We start from the raw sequence: 23,237 nt of genomic DNA on the forward strand, positions 1-23,237 counted from the left end.
CTTATGCTGGTGCATCCACCTCCACCAGTCTTTGGATACAAACCAATCTCATGATATCCACATACATAAGGTGCCAACCTGGGAGGTCCCCATTTCACCTGTGCTGGTTGTGAGGCTAGGTCTTGTCAGATGAATCCCTTCTTTTCTGTGGGCCTTGTTCAAGGCATTGTCCTGCTTGGTCAAACAGCCAAACAAAGTCAGGGATACACTGCCATCAGCAGCAGCTAGCCCTTCAAAAGGACCTGCCTCGTGACTCACACTGGCTCTTTCTCCAAGGCCCCTTCCCAAGTCCTCACTCCCTTCTATTCCCACAATCTGTCGCCGTTCCCTCAGTGTGCACGTCACGGCTAGGGAACAAAACGCTCACTTATAAAAGGATTTTTTTCTTTATTTCCATAATTTAGCTGAATCAACACAAAAACTGAATACTGTAAAGCAACAGAAAATGTTTTAACATCTTAAATTTCTCGGTCTTTGCTAAATAAGGCGACTACACTCTCTTCGGAAAGAAACACCCGGAGGTGGGAGGAAGGAGGAGACAACCTGGGTTGGGGAACCTATGGGTCGATGCATCTCCCAGTAGTCTTGGTCATGTGAAACCCATGGTCAGGTCCTTTCTGGGGCAGGATTGCCATCCTGCATTACACAGCATAGAGCACCCACCAAGTGATGGTGCCAACTGCTATTTGATACAGGTCAGACCTGTTATACAATTTGAAAAAGGAAACAAAAAGCATCCTATTCACTGGTTTGCCTCAGAGATACCTCTAGATTCATGATTCCTGCCTGTCTAAATTAAGTCCCCCAGAATGTGGGAACAGGCTTGAATCAAACGGACATTTTCTTTTTGCGCTTTAGTCTATGGTTTCCTGATCATCCTCTAAATGCTTTCTCTTAGTAGCATAGATCTAAGATAATCCTAATGTTAATTGGACTAATAGGTAGTATACTACAGTGGGAACTTAGAAAGGATATGGGAATTAGATTACAATTCTTTGCCAGGGAAAGGGTGACACTAGAGCTGACCACCATAAGCTCTTGTGATCTCATCACATTCCCAATGTGACTAGAGAAAGATACTAGAGCTCAGAATTAATCCAGCTCTCCACTTCTTTTCCCAGTATAACTTCTTCCCTATTCAATAATACTAAGGCTAAGGACTTTGGAAGATGTGGACACAGGTACTGAGCTGCCGACCAACATAAAAATAGACTTGTGGGAAAAGGGGGTAAGAAAAGGGGGAAAAAATCTCAATCGGAAAAGCTATGATTAAAATATTTTACACCCAAATTTGACCAGTACAGAGAGACCCCCAAATTCCAAAGACAAGTCAGAGGCCCCATCTTCCACCAGTGTGATGGTTGGATGCATTTCTGTGATATAAACAACAGGATTGGTGACTTTCCGAAAGTATCCTCCCTGGCCATGCTTCACATCCTGTGTGGTGTGGTCACTCCCTGGACTGGAGAGTTTAGAAAGTCCAGTGGGAGTCAGACTGTTCATCAGGCCTGCGAGAGCTACCACGTTAATTGTTAAATAGTATTTTCTACAAATATACAACATATAAAAACTGTTAAATATATAACTTTAGGATTTTCAAAATACATTTAATGATCTCTTTCAAACAAGTGTTACTTTTGTTTTCTTTAATTTGCTTTCTGGTGCTAAATGGTGCATCGGATGAGACAGAGGTCACAGGAGACCAAACATGCTCTTTGCAAATACTGAATTATCCAACTATCAAAAATGGAGTGGTAGAAGAGGCATGTTTAACTGGTTAAAACGGAAAATGATTTTTAGTACGATAAAGTCAATCTAAGTACAGAGGGGCAAAGGGGCCACGGCCACGGCACGGGCGGCTCCACAGTGGCGAGTCTGTGTTCTATGGAAGTCTGTTTGCTTGTGTCTAGAACATCGGCTACTGGCTGACTCTCCATGCTCGGTCTGCATTCTTTAGACGCGAATCCTTTCTTCAGGCGCAGTTCATGGGACTAGCGACTGCAGCGTTCCCTCGGGAAAGGCGCCTCAGTAAAGACGCCTGCTGGACAGCGACCGCCCAGCTCGCTCCCCACGACCGGATTCATTCATGTCTCTGCTCCCTCCCCCCACCCCGACCTCCCCTCTACAATTTAACCCAGATAACTTTAACAATAAGATTGTGTCCTCTTTAAAATAGATTTTGCTCTTTGGTCTATTGTATATACTGAAAGTATAAGAAAATAAAAGCGACTCAGACAGTCCAGGGCACGAGGAGAGACTCTCTCTTGCCTGAGTGTCCCCCCCATAGACAAAGCAGTCTTCTCTAAGGCTGAATGGACTCTTCTCTGCAGGCGACTCCTCCCATTATTCGCGTGGGTCACATTGAGTCCAGCAGCTGAATGGACGCCAGGGACGGGCGTTCACCATGGCCTTGGTATTGCTAATGCCCAAGCATCTCCTTGCTCCCTCTGGTCCCTAGTCCGGTGCTCCTTGGATGGCCAGACAGACTTTAGCGCACGGCATCAGTCGAAGAATGAGGCTGTCTTTGAAGAGAAACAGAAACAGACGGTGGAGGGGGAGGGGGGGGACATACAGCGGGCGATGATCCACGGAGGGAGAAACTTGACTAAGGAAAGGAGCTCATGCAGAGCCTAAAGCCGTCGTCCCCAGGAGACCACACGCTCGCTCATGCTGCAGCTGTCAGGAGACCTGCGGATCAACAAAAAGAAATATGTCAGCCTGCGGTTCTGGGACCACTTTGTATGTGAGGTCAGCCGCTCCTGAGACCTCCGGAAAAGAGGAATGGGGACTGAGGAGGGGGCATCTTGCCCTATCATCAGTCCCATAAAGCCAATTGCATAAAATCAACAAATGCAGACCCAAAAGGGGCTGGGGAAAGTGCCTGTTCTAGCTGGCTCAGCTTACAGATGGGGAAACTGAGGCTCGGTGAAGAAAGGAACTTACCTGAGACTCCACAATGGAGACAGGGATCCAACCTGCCCCTTTTACTGAGAAGGCATCAGAGGAACAATGTTGCAGGGCCAGTGGGTAGCAGAGTAAATAAAGTGATAAAAACAACAGGGGAAGGGGGAACAAGTATTTAAATCACCTACTATGGGCCTGGAACTGTGGTAAGCAGTGAACGGATGCCATCTCATTTAATCCTCCCAACAGTCCTGGGAGGGAGCTGCTTTAGTATCCTTATTCTACAGGTGAGAAGACTGAGGCAAATAGAGGTTAGCTGACTGAGTGTCTGAAGTGGCACCTCTGGTTCTTATCATAGCACTTTTCTCCTTGTTCCAGCTGCCCAATGTTAGACCAAATCACGAGAGCTCTGAATCAGAGCGAGCCTCTGTACCCCTCTGATTCATGGTGTAGGGAGCTCCCCAAAGCAGACCAACAGCGGCTCTGTGGCTTGGATGGTCAGAGCTGCCCAGAGGCCCCAACTCTGTCAGGGGGAGGGGGACCCGTGATTTCCCCTTTCTATGTCTGGTCTCTGTTCATGCCTCTCTTACCATCATGGGACTGTGTCCTCCTTTCAGGCCTTGGGTCAACCAGAAGAGGAGGGCAGGGCATGTACTTCAGAAATGTCCACTCAGGTGTTTCAGATCCCCAGATTCTCCATCCCATTATTAACATTACAGAGCACCGCAGCAGGCAGAGCTCTGCAGGGAGTCAGAGAACCCAGATCTGTAGCCTTGACCAAATCCCTATTACTCTCTGGGCCTTAGTTTCCTCACTTGTGAAATGAGGGAGTTGTTCTTAATGTTTCCTAAGGTCATTTCTCATTATAATCTCTGATCAAAGATCCCACAGTGGCACTGTTCTTCTGTTGGAGGCTCCCCACCCATTAGATGGGGTTCAGTGCCCAGTCCAAGACTTAGGCAGGCTTCATCAGGCCCATCCTTGTCCAATGGCTTCGGTCCATCCAGCCCTTGGGTTCATCCATCAGGGAGCAGCTTCCCTCCCCTGAAATTCTTCCCCAGGGCTTCTAACAGTACAAATAAGAGGACAAGACTGAAGGTCAGGTTCTAGAGGATGGGGAAGGAGGGGAGGCTTGCACTGTCCACCTCGAATACTGAGAGAGAGGTATGGGTGGTGATCATTATAAGGCATTCATTATTATGGTAACAGTAATAATGAGTGATGAGAAGCACAGGATCCAGCAGAGGGAGAGGAACCTCAAAGCCTTGTAGAGCTGGATCTACATCCTGGCCCTGTGCCCCTAATTCTTCTTTCTATGTTGTAGGATCCCTTCTAGCTCTGACAATCTCTTTCCAAAGTCCCTAAAATTTATTATTTTCTATGTTTCAAGGTCCCTAATAGCAATTTTAAATATTCTCTGACTCTACCAAGATGAAAGGACATATATTGTACACAACACTTCCTACAGTATGCATGTGCTGGACTGAATTTATGGTCAATAATTGGAAGATCAACTCTTGGGGCTCCCAGCTGGAGAGGAGATGTAGGGAAAGACTTACAGGCTCTCTCTCTCTCCTCTTCTCCACCAATCCCTGCTCTCTCTTTGTCTCTCCCTCTCTGTCTCCCTGCCCCATGTCTCTCAGTCTCTCCCTCTCCCTTTCTCTCTCTCTCTCTCTGCTTCTCTTCCCCATGTCTCTGTATCTCCCTCCATGTCTCTCTCTCTTCTGCTCTCCCTCCTCCTGTCTTTCTCTGTCTCTCCCTCCCCCTTCTCTCTTTTCTGCTCTCCCTCTCAATCTCTTGCTCTCACATCTGGTCTCTTTCCCTTCCCTCTCTTCTTTCCTTCTCTCTCTCTCTGTCTTTCTCTTGCTTCCTCAAAGCCTTTTGTAACACACAACCATCATGCCCTTGATTTCAAGGACAGCTTTTATCTGAAGAGATCAAAGCCCTTTACAAAATGGACCCAGCCGTGAATATGATTAAAGGCTTGGGAAAGGAGGCTCTGAAGGCACCTCTCAGAAAGGCACCCCATTGCCCCCTGGGGAGGCAGGGCCACGCGGTGACTGAGGACTCAGATTTGCAGGCTGAAATAGTCCAGCCTATGGAGAAGGTGGCTCAGCTGGGGAAGGGATTCCTGCTTTTTGTCTGGGCCAGCAGCCCATGGATGGGTTAATGAGGCATATCTCCAATATGGGCCCTCTCTCTCAGGGAGTCTGGCAGGCAGTAAGCATCTATTGAGTGCCTAATATGTACCAACACCGTGCTCGGGCCTGGCAAAAGTCAAAAACTGCTTGGCTCCAAGGACTCCCCCCTGTGGTGGAGGAGACCACTCACCGACGCCTCTCTACAGCTGAGGGGAGGCCCTGGGAGGCAGAAGGCCAGGGCAGGGCTCCTAGCAGGGCACATTGGTTCCTGATGTGGATTGGTTCTTTCCTCCAGCAGACATCTAAGAGACCCTCCTTTATGTCCATCTGAGAACTGAGGATTTCAGAAGGGTGCTTGTAGATCATCCCCCAGACCGTTGCTCCCACCATGAGCACTTGGCAGAGTCTGGAAGTAAAGCCAGTCATTCTGAGAGCGACGATGAGGGACCAATGCTGTAGGTCCGGGTATGGTGGGTCCTGTCATGGGAATTTCTTCCACCCTACCTGTCTACAACATTTTATAGAATCTTAGATTGAACACTAAAAGGGCTGTAGGAGAAGTCTCCTGCACCTTCTTTCTTTTACAGAGGAGGAAACTGAGGCTTGGAGAATAGTTGACAAATGTGGGAGGCAGAACCTAGTTAGTCCTGGTTTTGAGTCCAGCATTTTATCCATTAAGTGCAGGAGCTTTTTGCTTTCACATATCTTCACTTGCGTGGATATATATCATGGCACAGATTTTGTTTTTGTTACATTAAATTAATGTGAAATATTTTTCATAGCACACAAATGTGTAATATAAAAAATTCTTCACCTAGCCCGGTGCCTGACACAGAGTAGGCGCTTAATTAATGCTTGTAGATTGATTAAAAATAATGCTCATGAATATGGCCCGTGCCCAGGATCTCACAGTCCAGTAGAGACAAATTATCATTTGTAAAGTAAAATAAAACCTCAACAACTGTCCCAAGGAGGAATGAGACAAAGGCAGAAAGATGGACACATGTGCTGATGGATCTAGGGGGCCAGAGGAAGGGGGCTGGCTTTGCCATCTGGGCTCAGCTGGGAGGCCTCCATGGATCAAATCAGAGGCAGAGACCTAACCCCCACAAGAATCACATCTGGAATATTCCCCCATACACAACCACGTAGCCTCTGCTTGGATACCTCCAGTGACGGGGAGCTCCTTACCCCTCAGATAGACTTTCCTGACTGGAGGCAGCTCTCGTAATGAAGCCATTCCTATGGTCAGTCAGCTTGCATGCAGTCTCCACATTCAGAATGGGCTGCTCTGAGAAGCTGGATGTGGAGTCAGAAAGCCCCCAGCTCAGATCCTGCCTCAGACGCTGGCTAGCTGTGCGACCTCATCTCTGTGGGCCTTAATCCCTTTGTCTGTGAAAGGGACATAACAGCAGCCCCTGCCTCAGAATCTAGTGGTGGGGCCCCAGTGAGATCAGGCATATAAACGCCTTGCCAACTTGGGAGTTCCCTGTAAATTATAGCGGTTGTTAATATTAGTCATTCTTCATCATCGCTGCTGTCTAGCATGGATTGGTGGCCTCTGTGCTCCCATGCAACCCTGAGAGACCCTAGTTCTGGAATGGCTCTTTGAGAGGCCAAGAACAGGTGGGGACAGAACCTAGGGTTCCTGCCTCCCATCCTCTACCAAGCTCCTCTCTTCCTCCAAGCAGAAGAAACTGACTCTGTCTGAGGAGGGAGCAGCCAGAGCAGACCCCCAGGTTATTTTATGTATAATTGCCTCTTACATCGAGGTTCACTCTTGCATTCCCTTCAAAGGCAGCACGGCTCAGGCAGAAGGTGCTGGCAGATGCCAGGCTACAAAGAAGTCCAGAGCACCAGGGATGGGATCAGACAACTGGGGGTAGCTCTCGTTTGCTCAGTAAGGATCATGGGGAATAACAGTGGATGAGCACACCCCTCTCCCAGGGATGAGCAGCACGGTTCAGGGTAGGGGAAGGGAAGGACAGATCAGAAGAAGGTCAGTTCCACAACACAAGGCCAGTCCTGAATATTTCTACTCCAAAACTTATTAAATGTCGACTCCAGAGACATGGAATCCGTGAAAATAAGAAAGAGTCCATCCCACTCCCCAATCATTCATGAAGTGCCTACTGTGTGTATGTATCATAACAGGCAAAGGGGACACGGAACAGCACAGGGCTCCCCCTCCTCGGGGGTCAGACACTCCTCCTGCCTATGTAGAGTTCTACATGTGCTTTGAGATCTCATTCCTCACAGCCAGACTGGCGATGAAGGGAAGGGAAAAAGTCAGCAAGCAAGGCCCATCCATGATGCCTTTCTGTCAGACCCTCTGTCCACTGTCAGAGACTTCCAGAGTCAGTATCACAGCAGGCCACAGGAAGGCAGTGTGCATGGAAAGACTTTTCAAAGGGCCCTATCCGGCTTCAGAATGCTTTCCCATCTGTGACCTCATTCGATCTCCATAATAGCTTGGTGAAGTGACCAAAGAAACCGGCATTTTTCAGATAAGGAAACTGGGGCACAGCAGGTCTGTGGCAGAGATGAGTTAAACTCAAATCATCTGACCCTACGTCCGCCATTTTGGCTACTCCACCACCCTGCCTCTCACACACAGACAGTGTGGGGAGAGAAATATTATTGAAAACCGCTTGATTCACTGGCAGGAGGACCATGCCTGGAGTCCGGTGATCTAGGGTCTAGTCTTTCTCTGCTGATTCTCTGTGTCACTTGGGACAAGTCCCTTCCTTGGATTGAACCTCACTTTTCTCCTTAGTAAAATGGGTATAATATTTCTTTCAACTCTGTACCTCACTAAGATTTGTTTGGGAAAGATAAAAAAAAAAGGACCTTACTCATATAAAAGTAAGATTCTATTAATGCAAAAACCCTTGGTTCAAGTCCCGATTTCTTAGTATGTGACAAGCAAAATCACTAAAAAAGTTAAAGCATTCCTTACCATCTTATGCTTGCTAAGCATTGTCTGTGCACAGAAGATAGTAATCAAGCTAACCAGAATATACAAGGTTACATACATGTTTCAGAGAAGGGCAAAGTGTTCTGTGAGGTCTAAGGGGGAACGCCTTTATAAAGTCAGGGGAATCCCAGGAAGCTTCCTGGAGGAGGTGGCATTTAAAATGGACCTTAAAGGAGGAGCAGAAAAGGAAATGGAAAAGCCAAGGAGGAGGAGTGGGCAGGGCCAGATGGAGGTGGGCCTTGAATGCCAGGCAAAAGTGTTTAAAGTTAACTAGAAATGCCAGAGGGAACACTCCTATTCCTCTGTGGGAAAATAAGGATGCAGCAGCAATTCTGGTAAGTACCTACATCTCACAGGGCTCTTGTGATATTAAATTGAAATAATGTAGGTAAATCAGTTTGCCAACTTTATAGTGTCCCATAAATGTCAGTTATTGTTATTATTTTCATTATTATTGTTTTATTTTTCAAAATTGCTCAAGTCCCAAAATTAACGGTGAGCACCCAACTTCAGCATCCCTAGGAACCCAAAGGCACATAGCAAATCATAGATTCAATCCCCAGCCACTCAACGCCTTTGAATTTTATCATGCACACAAAGCATTGCAAAGAATTGGCCTCTGGGGGAGGAAGAGAGACAGAGACAGAGAGAAATAGAGGTAGAAAGACAGAAACAGAGACCAAGCACCAAGCTGTGAAAGGGACCCAGCTCAGACATTTAGCACATGTGGGATGTTGGGTAAACTGCCTCTCTACAGTAAGTCTTGCTTTCTTCCTTGTAAAATAAGGATGCTGGTATTTATACTATATACCTCGCAGGGTTATTTTGGATCATATTCAGAGCACCATGCAGCCTGATGTCTCCTTTTCCAACACCCCTCCTCCAATTTTACAGACAAGGGAGCTGAGGACAAGAGAAGCTATTCAAGTGTTCCTAAATCACATAGATGGTAAGAATGCTGGGACTGGAAACATGCACACCCAATGCCAAATCCAGCACCTGATGAGCAGTCCCCTTTAGAGCATCCCTTACCCACTGGCCATCAGGGCTCTGATGTCTGGAGGTCTCCAGCACTGGGCACTTCCCTCCTTTTCAAGATAATCCATACCACTTTGGGAGAGTTCTCATTGTTATTGAGGCCCCCTCCCCCAGCCCTCTATATCCCAGAGCTTGAAAGGTCTGCCATCTTCCCTTCTTCCTGTCCACCCAGTGCTTCTGGCTTTACCCTTTGAGATCAAGCAGAGTACGTGTGACTTGCCCTTCCCAGGAGGACAGCCATGGAGACAGTGGAAAACAGAGCACCCCTCTTCCCCCTGGCACCATCTCTTCTCCTCCCCCAGAAGTGTACCATTTTGGAAGTCTGTCTCTCTTCTGCCCTCCCCCCACCACCAGCTGTGTATGAAGATGATAAGGAAAGCTATCTTGAACCATAGTACACAAAACACCCAGCGGGAAGTCAGGAAGACCTGAATTAAAATTTGACCTCAGGTACTTATTATCTGTATGACCCTGGGTAAGTCACTTAACCTTCATTTGCCATAGTTTCTTCATTTATAAAATGGGGATAATTGAAGCACTTGCCTCACAGGTTTAGTGTGAGTATCAAATGCGATCATTTGTGTAAAGTGGTTTGCACAGTGACAGGCACATAGGCACCAAATAAAAGTTAGCTATTATGAGGAACAGAAAAGGGAGTGTCACCCAGACATGTTGTGTGTACACAGGGCACCCATTGGGCCATGAAGTCTGTGCAGGGAGAGGTTTCCTCTACCTAGGAAGAGTTATGAGAAATCCCTGCAAGATGGTACTATTCCTACAGAACAGTGTGGCAAACACTGCAGGGATCATGGTGATGATGATGATGATGATGATGATGATGATGACCACCATTTCTGAAGGGGAAACTGAGTACCAGTGAAATGAGATGACTTGCCTAAATTCCCACAGTGTGAAAATTAAGTGAAAGCATCTTCCAGTCTCCTCTCTCCCTTCATAGTCAGATGATCCCCTGCAGGCTTAGCTCATATTGCTACAGCCCTGTACACAGCCTAGCTTTCCCTAAGGTTCCCAAGCCCATCATTGACCCCTTCCAGCAAATGGCAAAACTCAAATCTGGAGTCTTCACCTCCAAAGGACTGTGGCTAGGGAGTCTAGGAACCTGGAATCCAAATCAAGCCACATCACCAATGCTGGGTGTCTTCCTACCAGGGAATCATATTATGATTTCCATTTTACTGATAAAGAAATACAGTTCCCCCTCCCCCACCAGGTTGAAGGGACTTGCTTCTGCTAGGGCAGAATGAAGAGCAGGACTCAGGTCTCCTGAGTTCCAGAACCAGGATTTTCCACTGTGCATTGTGAATTCTTTCTTGGGATCTCACCAACTAAGGGTGAAAAACAGAAAGTTCTTGGACACTTCTCAGTCACTGCAGGGTATGGCCACAGGCAATAACAATGGATTTGATGTGTAATTCATGGTCCCTTTCTGTCACTTAGTTGCCTCCTCTATAAAATAAGGAAAAGGACTAAATGATTTGAAAAACCTCTGACAGCTATGACATCCCCTGTTTTAATCACCCCTTACTACTTTCAGACATTTACTGTTGTAAGGGCCCTCCCATCTCTGATACTCTTTATTCTAAAGGTCTCCAGAGGATCTTAGCAATCCAACATCTGTCCCAAAAGGCTCGTGACTCTGTGGACCCTTATCTAAAATTAGACATCTATCTCATGTGTGCTCTCAAGGTTCACCTTGGCTCCTGAAAGCCAACCTATCATATACTGAAGGAAGGTTGAATTGCAGACCCATCAGTCTGGCTGGCTTGCCAATCCTGCCTCCTGCAGTGCTACCACTTTGCTCCATGGGTTGATGCCAGGGAACCTGGCATCTGTAGCATACTGGGCAAGAGCCACTCAGAACCACAGCTTTGTCTGCTGGGGCGGCTGCTGTCCCAGGTGCTGCTAGACACATTTCTGATCCTTTGCCACATAAACAAAAGAGCACAGGCTTCTGCCAATGACCCAAACAGACCTTAGCAAGGGTACTCTATCCTGTGGCTTATCATGGAGAAGAGTGCCCTTCCCATTGAGCTCCAATATTCATGCAGCATGTGCCATGCACAGGGGCTTCCTTGGGATGTAGTGATGCCCCTTGCCCTCCATCACTGCCTGGTCTAGAACTTTGGATGACAGATAGCAGAGAATTTATAGCTAGAAAGAAGCTTAGGGTTCACCTTCATCTTACAGAATAAGAAACCAAGGCCCCAAAAGGTAATCGATTTGCCTGAGGACACATTGGTAGCAAGTAGCAAAGGCAGCATTTGAACTCAGGTCTTCTCGTTCGAAGTGCCCAATTCATACCACCAGATTCCACTGCCTCTGAGTATTATGGAGGACATGCCCCTACGGGTATGGGTCAAAGGAGCTAGTCGGCATATGTCCTGCCATTTCTGAGATTCAGGGCTTCTCTCCACATTCAATCAAATTCCCTATTGATAACAAGGAGCTGCTCTCTGTCTTCCCTCCACAACAACTGTGTATTTATTTATTTTCTATTTATTCTGCATGTGGTTTATGATATAGTTTGTGTATATATGTATGTATGTGTGTGTGAGAGTGTGTATATGTGTCCGTGGGTCTGTATGTAACACTGTATGTGTCTCTGTGTGCTTGTGTGTATATGTATGTGTGACTGTGTGTATATGTGTGAGTCTGTGTGTGTGCTTGTGTGTATGTGTTGTTTGTGTCTGTGTAATTATGTATGTGTGAATCTGTGTACATGAGTGTGTATGTATATGTGTGTGTCTGTGCATGACTGTGTATATGTATGAATCTGAGTGTGTGTTTGGGAGTATGTGGTGTTTGTGTGTGCTTGTGTGTATGTGTGTCTGCTTGTGTATTTGTATGCATGTATGTGTGTGTGACTGTGAGTGGATGTGTGACTCTGTGTGCTTGTGTGTATGTGGTGTCTGTGTGTGTCTGTGTGTGTGCTTGTGTATTTGTATGTGTATATGTGTGACTGTGTGTGGATGTGTGACTCTGTGTGTATGCATGTGTCTCTGTGTGTGCTTGTGTGTGTATGTTGTGTCTGTGTGTGTCTGTGTCTTTGCATGTGTATGCATATGTGTGTATGAACTGTCTCCCTCATCGGAATGTCCATTTCTTGAGAAAGAGATTATTTTGTTCTTTGTACTTAAAATCTCCATCCCTTAGAACAGTGCTGGGAACACACTGGGTGCTTAATAAATTCTGGGTGATCAAATGATTATCCAGCAAGAGAAAGAACAGGACTGGAGTGAGGTCAACTCCATTGCACTGCTAACTGTTTGAGGCAAAGTTACTTGGCCGTTTGTCACACCCTGGTGTGCGAGACATTGCCAGATTCGATTCTCACTTTTTTAAAGTACATATATGTGCCGGTCCCACAGACAAGGTGTGCTTGCTCTTTTTTAAACCTCAAATTTATAAAAAAGGATGCACTCATATACAAATGATACACTTCTAAGTGTAATCGGTGTTGTTAATGCCTTTAAAAGAAGTATAGACCATCTATTTGTAGTCATTTTCTGATATCCAAGATGGTGATGCTTCCAGGGACAATTACCAGTTGGCTCTCATGGGTACTTGGAGCTAGTTGGCTCTGGATACCCTGGGGTGGGATCCTCTGATAACTCCTATCCCAGCAGCATGGTAATGCTTCCAACCACCCCCATCAGGTCAGTGGAACATGAACTGTTGTTGTCGTACCAAAGAGGATGAAACTGGATCCCCGAGAAGTTAAATGCTTTGCCCCAGGTCACACAGCAATGGAGGACTAGAGGGAGGACCTTGGGCCCACCAGGTCTAAAGCTGAAAGGGAGTGTCTGGTACAAAGCCCTCATTTTAAGAGAATTGCGAGGTTGTCAAGGGTCAAGTACTTTGGAAGACTTCAAATGTCACTGAAATATTAGCTGACAACAAGAAGAATAACAGAGGCTGCTCAGTGTGGTGGATAAAGGGCAGGCTTGGGGGTTAGGAAGAACGGGGCTCATCTAAGTACTGGCTGTGAGGTCAGGAGCAAGGCATTTAATTGTAACACTGCTCAGGAAGCTCTCTAGGATAAGTTGCAAAGTAGGTGTCAATTTGCATTGGTAGAGAGAGTTCCTTCATGGGGAGCTCCATACCTGGATGGCATCCAAGGTCTGGACACCACCACCATCACTTTGCCCCATGGTTACTTAGGCAGACAGAAGCAGAAAAGTCTTGGTTCTTCTTAAAGAACTATCCAAGGTCAGCCTTGAAACCCGGTCTCCTGAAAAGAAATTTCTTCCTAGGCAAAATCGAAGGGAGGAGTTGTCAGTTCAGATCTTCCTCTGTGTAGTCCCCCTTTCAGACTGGAGGCTGGGTAACTGCTACAAGGGGATCACCACTGGGAAGAAGTCAGTCTCTTCCAGGCAACAGCTTGTAGCCACAGTGACTAAGATGTCCAGTTCCCCATCTCTGAATTCCCAGATCCCACCCAGGCTAAGCTCACTTTTCTTTTGGGACATGGTTCCCATGGTCTCAGCTTCTCCCATTTCCTGAGGAGGCTGAGGCCAATTTCCTCAGCTTCCCAATCACAGATTCTCCAAATCATCCCCTACTCCTCCTTTCCTGGGTAGGCAAAGGTACAGGGATCAATAAGCATTCCTATTTCTCCTTAAACTATCTCTGAAGTGCTCCACAATTTTCCTTCAAGGGACCCATCCAAATTTGTCTGTGAAGGGTTCTATGGTCTGACTAAATAGGAAAACTCTCGGCCTCCAAATTGACCTCGGTGTTTTTAACTCCTTTCTTCGGCTCACACTTTGCCTTCTACTTGGACGTTTTCCTTTGTGCCCCCTAATATCTGGTCATTGAATTTTCCCTTACCCATTAAAGTTCAGTAATGTTACGGGGAAATACCTAACATCCCATTAGCTTTTTCAGATTACCACTCACTGCTCCTGTGTTCGACCACCAGGACCTCATCATTCATTCAGCAAACATTTATCAGTAATAACTATAACAACATTTCTATAAAACTTCAAGGTTTGCAAAATGCTTTATAAATATTATCACATTTGATTACAAGAAACCTAGGATATAGGGACTATTATTAATCCTATTTCATTGATAGGAATATTGAGGCTAGGAGAGATTTCATGATTTGTCCAGAGTCACACAGCTAGTTAGTGTTGGAAGCTGCATCTGAACTCAGGTCTTCATGTCTTCAGGTGAAGCCTCCTACCCACTGTACCACCTGACTGCTATGTCCACTGTTCCAAGCTTAGCCCTTGGGATGCAAAGCTAGAAAATGGCCATTGGCTCTGGCACAAAGAGCTTCTAGTCCATTGGGGGAGGATGGATGCCTGCATACCTGTGACACCACCAAATATTCTCCTTCCTTTTCATATACTTCATTGTATGTGTTACATGTACCTGTATGCATAATATTCTCCTTACTAGACTGGAAGGTCCATGAGGGCCGGGGAGGGGACATTTCTATCTTGAATTATCCCAGAGTCTGACCCAGGATTCTGTACACATCCTCTGTGGGGGCTGTTCTGGGAAGGTTCTGCTTGAACTGGCCTTCTGACTGGGTCCAGATCTAGGTTCTGGCCATTCTCTCTGGCTGCCTCCCCCTCCCCCCATGCCTGGACTGCTCTTCTTAGTCTGCCCAGACTACTGACCTCCGTGGCTTCCTTTCAGTCCCTACTAAAATCTCACCCTCTCCAGAAAGCCTTCCCCAACTCCTCATATCCCCAGTTCTCTATCTCTTTTAATTATTTCCTATTTATCCAGTATATAGCTTGTAATCTCTTGGAGGTCAGGGACTGTTTTTTTGGCTCTTTTTATCCTTGGCACTTAGCACAGTGCCTGGCGCCTAATAAATGTTTATTGACTAATTAAACTCTTCATATACTAAACCTTTCCTCTTCCTGTTTCTCTTCCTCTAGTTTTGTACATTGCTGCAGGCATTACCCTCTGAACCTACAACAAATTAGGAAGGAAGGTGTTTAAGGAATGATTCTGTCCCAAGGAGGTTGAGGTCTAAATGCGTGATCTGGAATTTCTGGCAGCTTTGGGTGATTGAATCCTCCAAACCCAGGGCACTGAAGGCTATTCATTGCTAATCAGAGAGGTTACCAGGCATGTGTCTGTTCCCCAGAGCTCAATGCACAGTGGCTAGGGAATGCCTCCATGCCCTTGCCAGTCTCTCCTTTGGTTAGATCTGATCTCCTTGAGCTTATTCCTGTTATGTTTGGTACAGAACTATTTAAGCTTATTGTACCCCCAACCACTTTCTTAAAATTCCAGAAAATGGGCACAGATGAGGAGGGCCCAGGAGCAAATCTAACAAGAAACTATGGAATGACAGAGAAAGGCACAATGGAGAAGCTGGGTAAAGTTCAAGAGTGGATGTGCTGGTTTCCAAGGTCCCGGTCTAAGGAGCCAGGATGATAAATGAGAAAATCCTTCCTACTCATACACCATTCACTTAGGCACATGTGTGCACACACACCTTGACATGAACACTCAGTCTGGGCTCCAGGAAGCCCAATCCATTATGATTTGTCTTAGTCATAAAGGAAGCTCACAGGGTCTGTCCTCCAGTGCATGTGGCAGCCTTGCACACAGTTCCTTAACAAATAGGAGTGCTGGAGCCATGGGCCAGTGGGGACCACTTAGCAGCACTTGGAGCCTTTGATGTCCAAAGCACAATCATTCAAAGCCCTCCTCATGTTTCATGGGCAACTTCCAAACACATTCTTTTGGGAGGCCATTCTGGGGATGTGCTGCCTGAGATCAGCAGATGCTTAATCTTCCCCTCTGTTTCTTGGTTCCACTAGTTACTTGCATGGTCCATGAATTGTCCCTTGCACAGACACAACTAACTAGGAAGGAATGGAGGTAAGGAGAAAGAAGGAAGGAGGGAATAATGAAGGAAAGGGAGGGAAGGTGAAGAAGGAGGGAGGGAAGGAAGAAATGAAAAAAAGAGAGAAGAGAGTGAAGAAATAAGGATTGAAAAGAATAAAGAAGGTAGAAGAGATGGAGGGAAGAAAGAGGAAGGGAAGAAGGAAGGAAAGGAGAGAGAAGAGAAAAAGAAGGAAGGTGGGTATGGCGAGGGAGGCAGGAAGAAAAGAAGAATGAAAAGTAGGAACTGAAGAAGGCAGAAAGAATGGGAGGGAAGAAAGGAGCTATGTATGGACATAAGAAGGAAGTCTAGTGGGGACACAAGCTTTTTGCTCCTTTTTGGGTGTGAGCTGTAGTAGATACCAGTTTTGACCTTTTACCCTTTTATGTGGCCTGTGCTTTCTTTAGTATTCTTGGCAGCTCAGAGTAATTTTCCAGGCCTGGTTCTAGTCTTCTCTCATATTTGTACATCTAGATTTTATGTTTCTCAACCCTACAGATCCTACTGCTTAGCAAAAACAAACACACAAACAAAAACAACCCTCAAAAGATAGCTGGGAAGACATCTTCCCTTGACTGTATCAATCAAATGTCCCCAGTCCTCACTCCCAGTTGAGTCAGGGAGGTTGAATTCCATTGACCTCTTTTCTTCCTCCCACCCTCACGTCCTCCTTCACAAAATCCTTTGAAATTAGGAGAAAGCAAAATTGACCTCTATTTTCTTTTTAACTTTCACCATTTCCTGTACCCTAGTTCAACCCACCCCCAAAGAGGAATCCCTTCTCCAATGTCCCCAGCAAATAGTTATTCAGTGTCTGTCTGAAGACCTCCAGAGATGGAGAACCAACCGTCTTCCAGCACTGCCCATTCCAGTTTGTGTAAAGCTCTAATTATGAGGTAGTTTTTCCTCATCTTAGGTCAATGATATCTATTCCATCTGTGGGACTGAGAAACAAAAGAGCCAGGGTCAGTATTGTCTCCTTGTATGAGGGCTGTGACACCCAGGAAGCAGGGAAAGGGGCAGCAGTGATGTAACCCCTTGGAGGAGAAGCAGGGTGCTGTGGTAACAAGGATGGTGTACTTAGTGTGAGAGGTGAGTGAGGTTCGAATACTGGCCCCACTACTTTATTGCTGCGTGACACTAGAGAACCTTGGCCTCAGATTACTTCTCTGTAAAATGGGGATAATCTTTCTTCCATTCAACAGATAATCATTAAATACCTACTATGTGTCAGTCCCTGTGCTAGGTGCTAGAGATGCAAGTCAAGAACCAACAGCCCCTGTCCTGAAGGAGCTACCTTCTGGAGATGTGAGATACTGTAATCCCTCTCACAGAATTCTTCTGTTTAACATATTCTGCAAACCTGAATGCATTCTAGAAACAAGAGCTCTCTTTATAGAACAGCCACAGGATTAATGTGTGTTAGTTGATTTGGTGGGAAGGCGAATTTCAGTAATGTGCATTCTATTTGCTTTCCCAAGTATCCCTCTTATGAAATCAGAGATGGATTTCCCCAGACCAAGCCCCCTGTTACACAGAGCTGAGAAGTTTTGTTTAAGATTGATATGGGAAGGCGGGAGCTGCCGACCTCACCTGGAAGTTCATTTTTCTCTTTTCCACACTTGGGAGCTCGCAGTATAGTTGACATCCTCTCCATGTCCCAGGAAAACTGATCTTAATCACCAACATACCTCCATTTTCTCAGCATTTGAAGGCATGCAAAGGGCCCAATTCCCCACATGGGCCTCTGAAGGCAGGCAGGGTAGGAATTATTTGTGTTATACTATAAGCATCATGTTACAGAGTGGTTAAATAAGTGAAGGAGCCTGCTGGGGACCAGCAGTCCCACAGCCTGCAAATGAGGATTTGACAAGACAGAAACTCCCATCTTGTGCTTCTACATGCAGCCCCACTCTGCCATGTCAAATGGCCTCAGTCCTCAGAAGTCTAGAAGCCTGTTCATTTTTAGCCTCTCTCCCACTCGCCCAAAACCTACGGCCCCTTCTTAGTGTTCTCCAGTGTCTTAAAGAAGTCAGAGGATCTCCTCTCTCTCTACGGCCCCAGAGCACATACAATGCAGCTTGTACCTAGAAAGAAAAGCTCTTCATCTTCCCAGCCAGTGGCCATCTAGCTTCTGTTCCAAGAATTCCAGGGCTGAGAGGCTCACTCCTTCCAGAAGAGGATACATTCATAGTACAGTAAACTGAAATTTAACCCCATCCATGGATGTTGAGGTGATTCACCACCTGACTCAAAACCACCATTTCAGCCTTAGTATGCATTACTGCCAATCTTGCATACTCTATGGTCCAGCCAAACTGGTATTGCCACTACTCCTCAACATGACATCCAAGCTCTCATCTCTGGGCCTTTGCAGTGGCTGTGCCTATGTAGAAATGCCCTCCCTCGTCTCTTCTTCATGTCACCTGTACTGAGGCCCTTCCTGGTCCCTCCTCCACATGGCCCCTGTGTTTGTGGATAAAATGGTATGCACCTGTTGGCTTCCTCATTTGAATGGAGACTTCCTAAGAATAGGGCTGGTTGAGTTTTGTCTTGGAATCCCCAGTGTCTAATGCATTTCCTGACAGAGAGGGGGAATTCAGTAAATGCTTGTGGATTGATTAGGCCAGGTGTCCCTCATTATGACAGTTCCTTGGCTGCCTAGCATGCTACACTGCCCATTTCAGGCATGTTTTCATTAAAATTATATTGTGGAAAGAACATTGGATTTGAAGTCTACAAAGCATAGCCTGTCACACTCACAAGGCACCTCAGAAGCTATCTTTAGTCCAACCTGTATCAGAACAGAAACCCCTTCTATGACTTCCTTGAAAAGTGATAAAGCTTGGAGTGATGACCTCCAGTGACCTGGTCTGAATTCCAGCTCTGTGGCTTCCTGATACCTGTGGGACCTTGGACAAGACACATGCCTTCGTTTTCTTCTTCTCTGAAACAAGGGAGATGGACTAGAAGCAAATAGACTAAGAGGTGGAAGGGATGTATGACCTCATCTAGACTGCTCCCCTCATTTTATAGGTGAGGGAACTGAGGCCCACACAGGGAAAGGGACTTTTCAAGGTCACTCAAGTAATCCGTACCAGGTCTAGAATGGGAACCCAGGTTCTCTGACACCAAATCCAACTCTCTTCCCATTGGACCACACTGATCTCAAATACCTGAACATTCTAACTTTTATTCCCATTGTTTGGTGATCATAACAATGTTCCAAGGGGCAGCTAGGTGCTGCAGTGAATAGAGCACTGACCCTGTAGTCAGGAGGACCTGAGTTCAAATCTGACCTCAGACACTTGAAACAAAAATAACTAGCCGTATGACCTTGGGCAAGTCATTTAACACCAATTGCCCTCAAAAACAAAAGGTAAAAAAGACCATTCCAGAATTGCAGAGCTAAGAGGATCTTCAGTGGTCACCTATTCTAACCTGTACCTTCAGCCCTCTGCTCAGCTGGTGGCCTCTCAGCAGTCAATACTTAAGATGGAAAGCCCTTTACTAAGAAAAACAGAACATTTTCTTCTCATTCAATAGTCTTAGGTTTAGGAAAAGACCCTCTCTAATGAGATAATGTTCTAGAGTGCTCTGAAATAAGTCTCTTGTTCACAGAAATAAATTTTACAGTAGTAAAGAAACAGAGGAGATTCCCAGTGATAGAGAGAGAGAGCTAAACACTTTACAGGACACATGGATATAATGGAATATTATGGCACTAGGAGAAAGAATAAGTCTGATAAAGACAGAGAAGTTCCACCAACCAATACAAAGAGAAGGAAGCCCAGTGAGGAAGGCAATATACATGACAACACAACATTGATGAATACCACATAATTATATTGAACAAGCTTGCCTCCCAAGACACAGCAGAGGAAGTAAACCTTCCTTTTCCCTTTGCAGATGTAGGGGATTATGGAATATGGAGTTTTGCTTCCACTGTCAGACCCAGGCAATGCCAGTCAGGAAATCAACATTTATTTGATGCCCAGATATTGTGCTTCGTGCTAAAGACACAAAGAAAGGCAAGATTTAGTCCCTGCTCTCAAGGAGCTCCCAGTCTCACATGGGAGACCACATGCAGACAGCTGTGCACAAACAAAATATAAACAGGATAAGTTAGAAATATTCAACACAGGGAGTGCAGAAGAATTAAGGGGGGCTGGAAAGGTTTTTGAAGCTAATAGTTTACCCTGAAAAAATTTCAATATGCAACACATAAAAAAAAAAAAAACTTTGCTATGAGGGAGGGCTCACTGGGTAGGATGATAGACACATTCAGAAAGTAAATGGAATATGAGAACAAATGATATTAATCAAAATGGGAATTAAAAATAAGTGATGCCTCTAGGGAAGAACGGCGATGCTCTGAGGACTGGTGTTTTCTGTTGGTTCTCCCTCCAATATACGTCACAATTCTGCCACTCTGCCCTGACTCAAGCCTCAAGACTGGGTAAATGCCTGAGGCTAATGATTTCACCCTGTGCACAGCCTTCCTGGGTGAAGCAATCTGCAGGCAGGTTGAGAAGTGACAAATGTACCATCATCCATCCTTGATCATGGAACTAAAGCATGTCTTGTTGGCCCATAATGTCAGTGACAACAATGGTAACAATAATCAGTCTGGGATGGCTTCACTTTTACTCTATCCTACACATGAAGCAAAATGCTCACAGTAGGTACTTAATACATGCATCAAAATGAATCGAGTGCCACAATTTGATCTCACTCTATTCTCACAACATCCCAGGGAGATAAGCAAGACTCAGGATTGGAGAATAGATTATCATCAGTTTTAAAATTAAGAAATTGATTATCAGAAGGTAGTGAAACACCCTCCTTTGAAAACACAATATCTTTGGAGTTCCCCAGGCATCAGGAGGTCAAGGAAGATGAAGGTAAGAGATCATCCACCTTACAGAATGATTCTCCTTCTTCAGAATGCTTTGATTCAACCTCTTCCACGAGTCTCTTACCTGTGCACTGCCCTCAGGGCTTCAGGATTTTTTCCCCTCATTTCCTTTTCTTTTTCTCCCTTGCCTTGATTTTACCCCCATAGGGGTGAAATTTGAGCCATCCTCTGCCCATGTCTCACTCTTCCCTTCAGTCAGTTATCTACATACATGAACTTCACTATCATGAGGCTACCTGCCTCAGATAGGAAGTCAATCATAGCATGGCGATGTATGGACCTGGTTTGGTTTTCTGAACTTCTCAGGCAGGCAGCCTGCACTCCAGCTCCTCCTCCTGCCAATAGTCTGGCAGCGTGGGCTTTCCTTGATCAATATTCTTATCTTGTCTGGTGCTACCAACTTGCCTCCCACATAGCTCCACACTATAAGCCCATGCATCATCCATACCCCTTCCTGCCTTTAAGTGCTGCCTTTGAGAAGAATAATTAAGTCACCCCTGCCATTGCTGGAAAGGACAATATTATAACTGTTCATACACCTCAGCTGCCATTACTTCTGACTTCCCTGTCTAACCACTCCTATCTGCCCATCACTCTCCAATATCTGTTGTCTTCTCCATGAGAATGCAAGCTCCCTGAGGGCAAGGACCATCCTGTCTGCCTATATTTGTATCCTCAACATTAAGTATGGTGCAAAGCACATAGTAAATGCTTAATTAGTGATTTTTCAGTCATTCATTCTCAAGATCCCAGAGTACTTACCTCCTCCCCCCTGAGCCTACTGTTTATATCTGTGCTGCCCATGCCTAATGTAGTTCTCTACATAGAGGAGGCTCTCAATATTGTTTTAAGTGATTGAATCAATAGACATGGGTGTTGAGTACTTCAGGCAGGAAGAGAAACATAGCACAAATCCATTGAATTACTGGCTTGCTTTCATTAATTTTTAGAATTGGGGCATGTAGAGGGTAAGGAGTGTATCCTGGTTAAGAAGCACATTACTTTGTGGAGATGTGTGAGCACTCCCACTGCTCCACAGAAGAGGAGTGGGGGGATGAGACTACCCAGGGGCTTGGGATACATTTTAACAGATGGCCAAAAGAACACACAGCAATCAATTCTGGCTTTGCTGTAGTCTTCTCTGTCAAGAAAAACATGTTTTTTTGTTGTTGTTTTCTTTTTATTTGGGGGGGGTCAGAGCCAAGATAGCAGAGTAAAAGTAAGAACGTGTTTGAACCTCCACTCCAATCACCTCCAATAAAAATGATTCTAAACAAATAGTAGAGGGACAGAACCCACAAAGTGACAGAGAGAAACACATCTCCCATTGAAGGTAGCCTGGCAGGCTGACAGGAAGGAACCAACAGACCAGACTGGCCATGGCAGACTTCAGGAAAGTGAATCATTGGCAGCTGTGGCAATTTCCAGAAGTCTCAACCCCTAAATGCCAAAGAGAAAGTAGAAGGTCAGTGGGGAACTCTGTTAGAAAAGGGGGGCAAAACAAGGTGGTCCAGCTCCTTCCCTATCACAGGAGGTGGCGGAGGCACACAGGCTGCCTCTGGAGCTCCTGGCCTGCACACCACTGGGGGACCAAGCAACCATTAAGAGGATAATCACTCTTGCTTTGACCTGCTTGGATGTGGTCACAGTCTTGGGTGGTGGTCCTGGGGTGTGTGGCCAGTGTGCCACAGCTCATGGTGGCTATAGAGAGAGCTCTGTCCTCATAGCTTGGGCAATGGCTCTGACAACAACAGGGGAAACCCCAGAAATTTGGGACACAGCTCTGTGCACTCTGGAAGCAGAGTTCTACTGGAGCAAGAGCTCAAAAGTCAAGTAACGGGCTGTAATGAGCAAGCAGAGGAAGCACAATCAAACCATAGAGTCTTTTTGGGGACAAAAAGCATCAAACTATGGAACCAGAAGAAGCCAACAAAGGCAAAACTCCAGCATCAAACACTTCCAAGAAGAACTTGGTGCAGGCTATGGAGGAGCTCAAGAAGGATTTCGCAAATGAGATAAGAGAAGTGGAGGAAAAATGGGGAAGAGAAATGAGAATGATGCAAGAAAATCATGAAAAGTAAGTCAACTACCTGCTAAAGGAGACCCTGAAAATATTGAAAAATATAACACCTTAAGAAACAGACTAACTCAAATGTTAAAAGATATCCAAAAAGCCAATGAGAAGAAAAATGCCTTAAAAAGCCAAATTGCCCAGATAGAAAAGTAATTTCAAAAGTGCACTGAGAAAAATAATTCCTTCAAAATTAGTTTGGAGGAAATGGAAGCTAATGAATTTATGAGAAATCAAGATGCTATAAAATAGAGCCAAACAAATGAAAAAAAAATATAAAAGGCAATGTGAAATATCTTATGGCAAAAACC

General features: G+C 45.6%; 1 protein-coding gene across 2 annotated transcripts in view; it reads right to left on the minus strand.

Moving 5' to 3' along the window:
• Positions 1 to 367: 367 nt before the first annotated feature.
• Positions 368 to 23,237, minus strand: part of TAFA5 (TAFA chemokine like family member 5) — a 599,977-nt gene continuing 577,107 nt past the window's right edge. For both annotated transcript variants that reach the window (XM_069100331.1, XM_069100332.1), the window contains exon 4: positions 368 to 2,688. In XM_069100331.1, the coding sequence (XP_068956432.1) occupies positions 2,680 to 2,688 (9 nt within the window). In that variant the 3' untranslated portion in view covers positions 368 to 2,679. The remainder of the gene's footprint in view (positions 2,689 to 23,237) is intronic.

This window comes from Petaurus breviceps, unplaced genomic scaffold (genome assembly GCF_028583685.1).
Source record: "Petaurus breviceps papuanus isolate PSGF00001 unplaced genomic scaffold, PetGlider_PUasm1.0 391, whole genome shotgun sequence".
NCBI classification, from domain to species: Eukaryota; Metazoa; Chordata; class Mammalia; order Diprotodontia; family Petauridae; genus Petaurus; species Petaurus breviceps.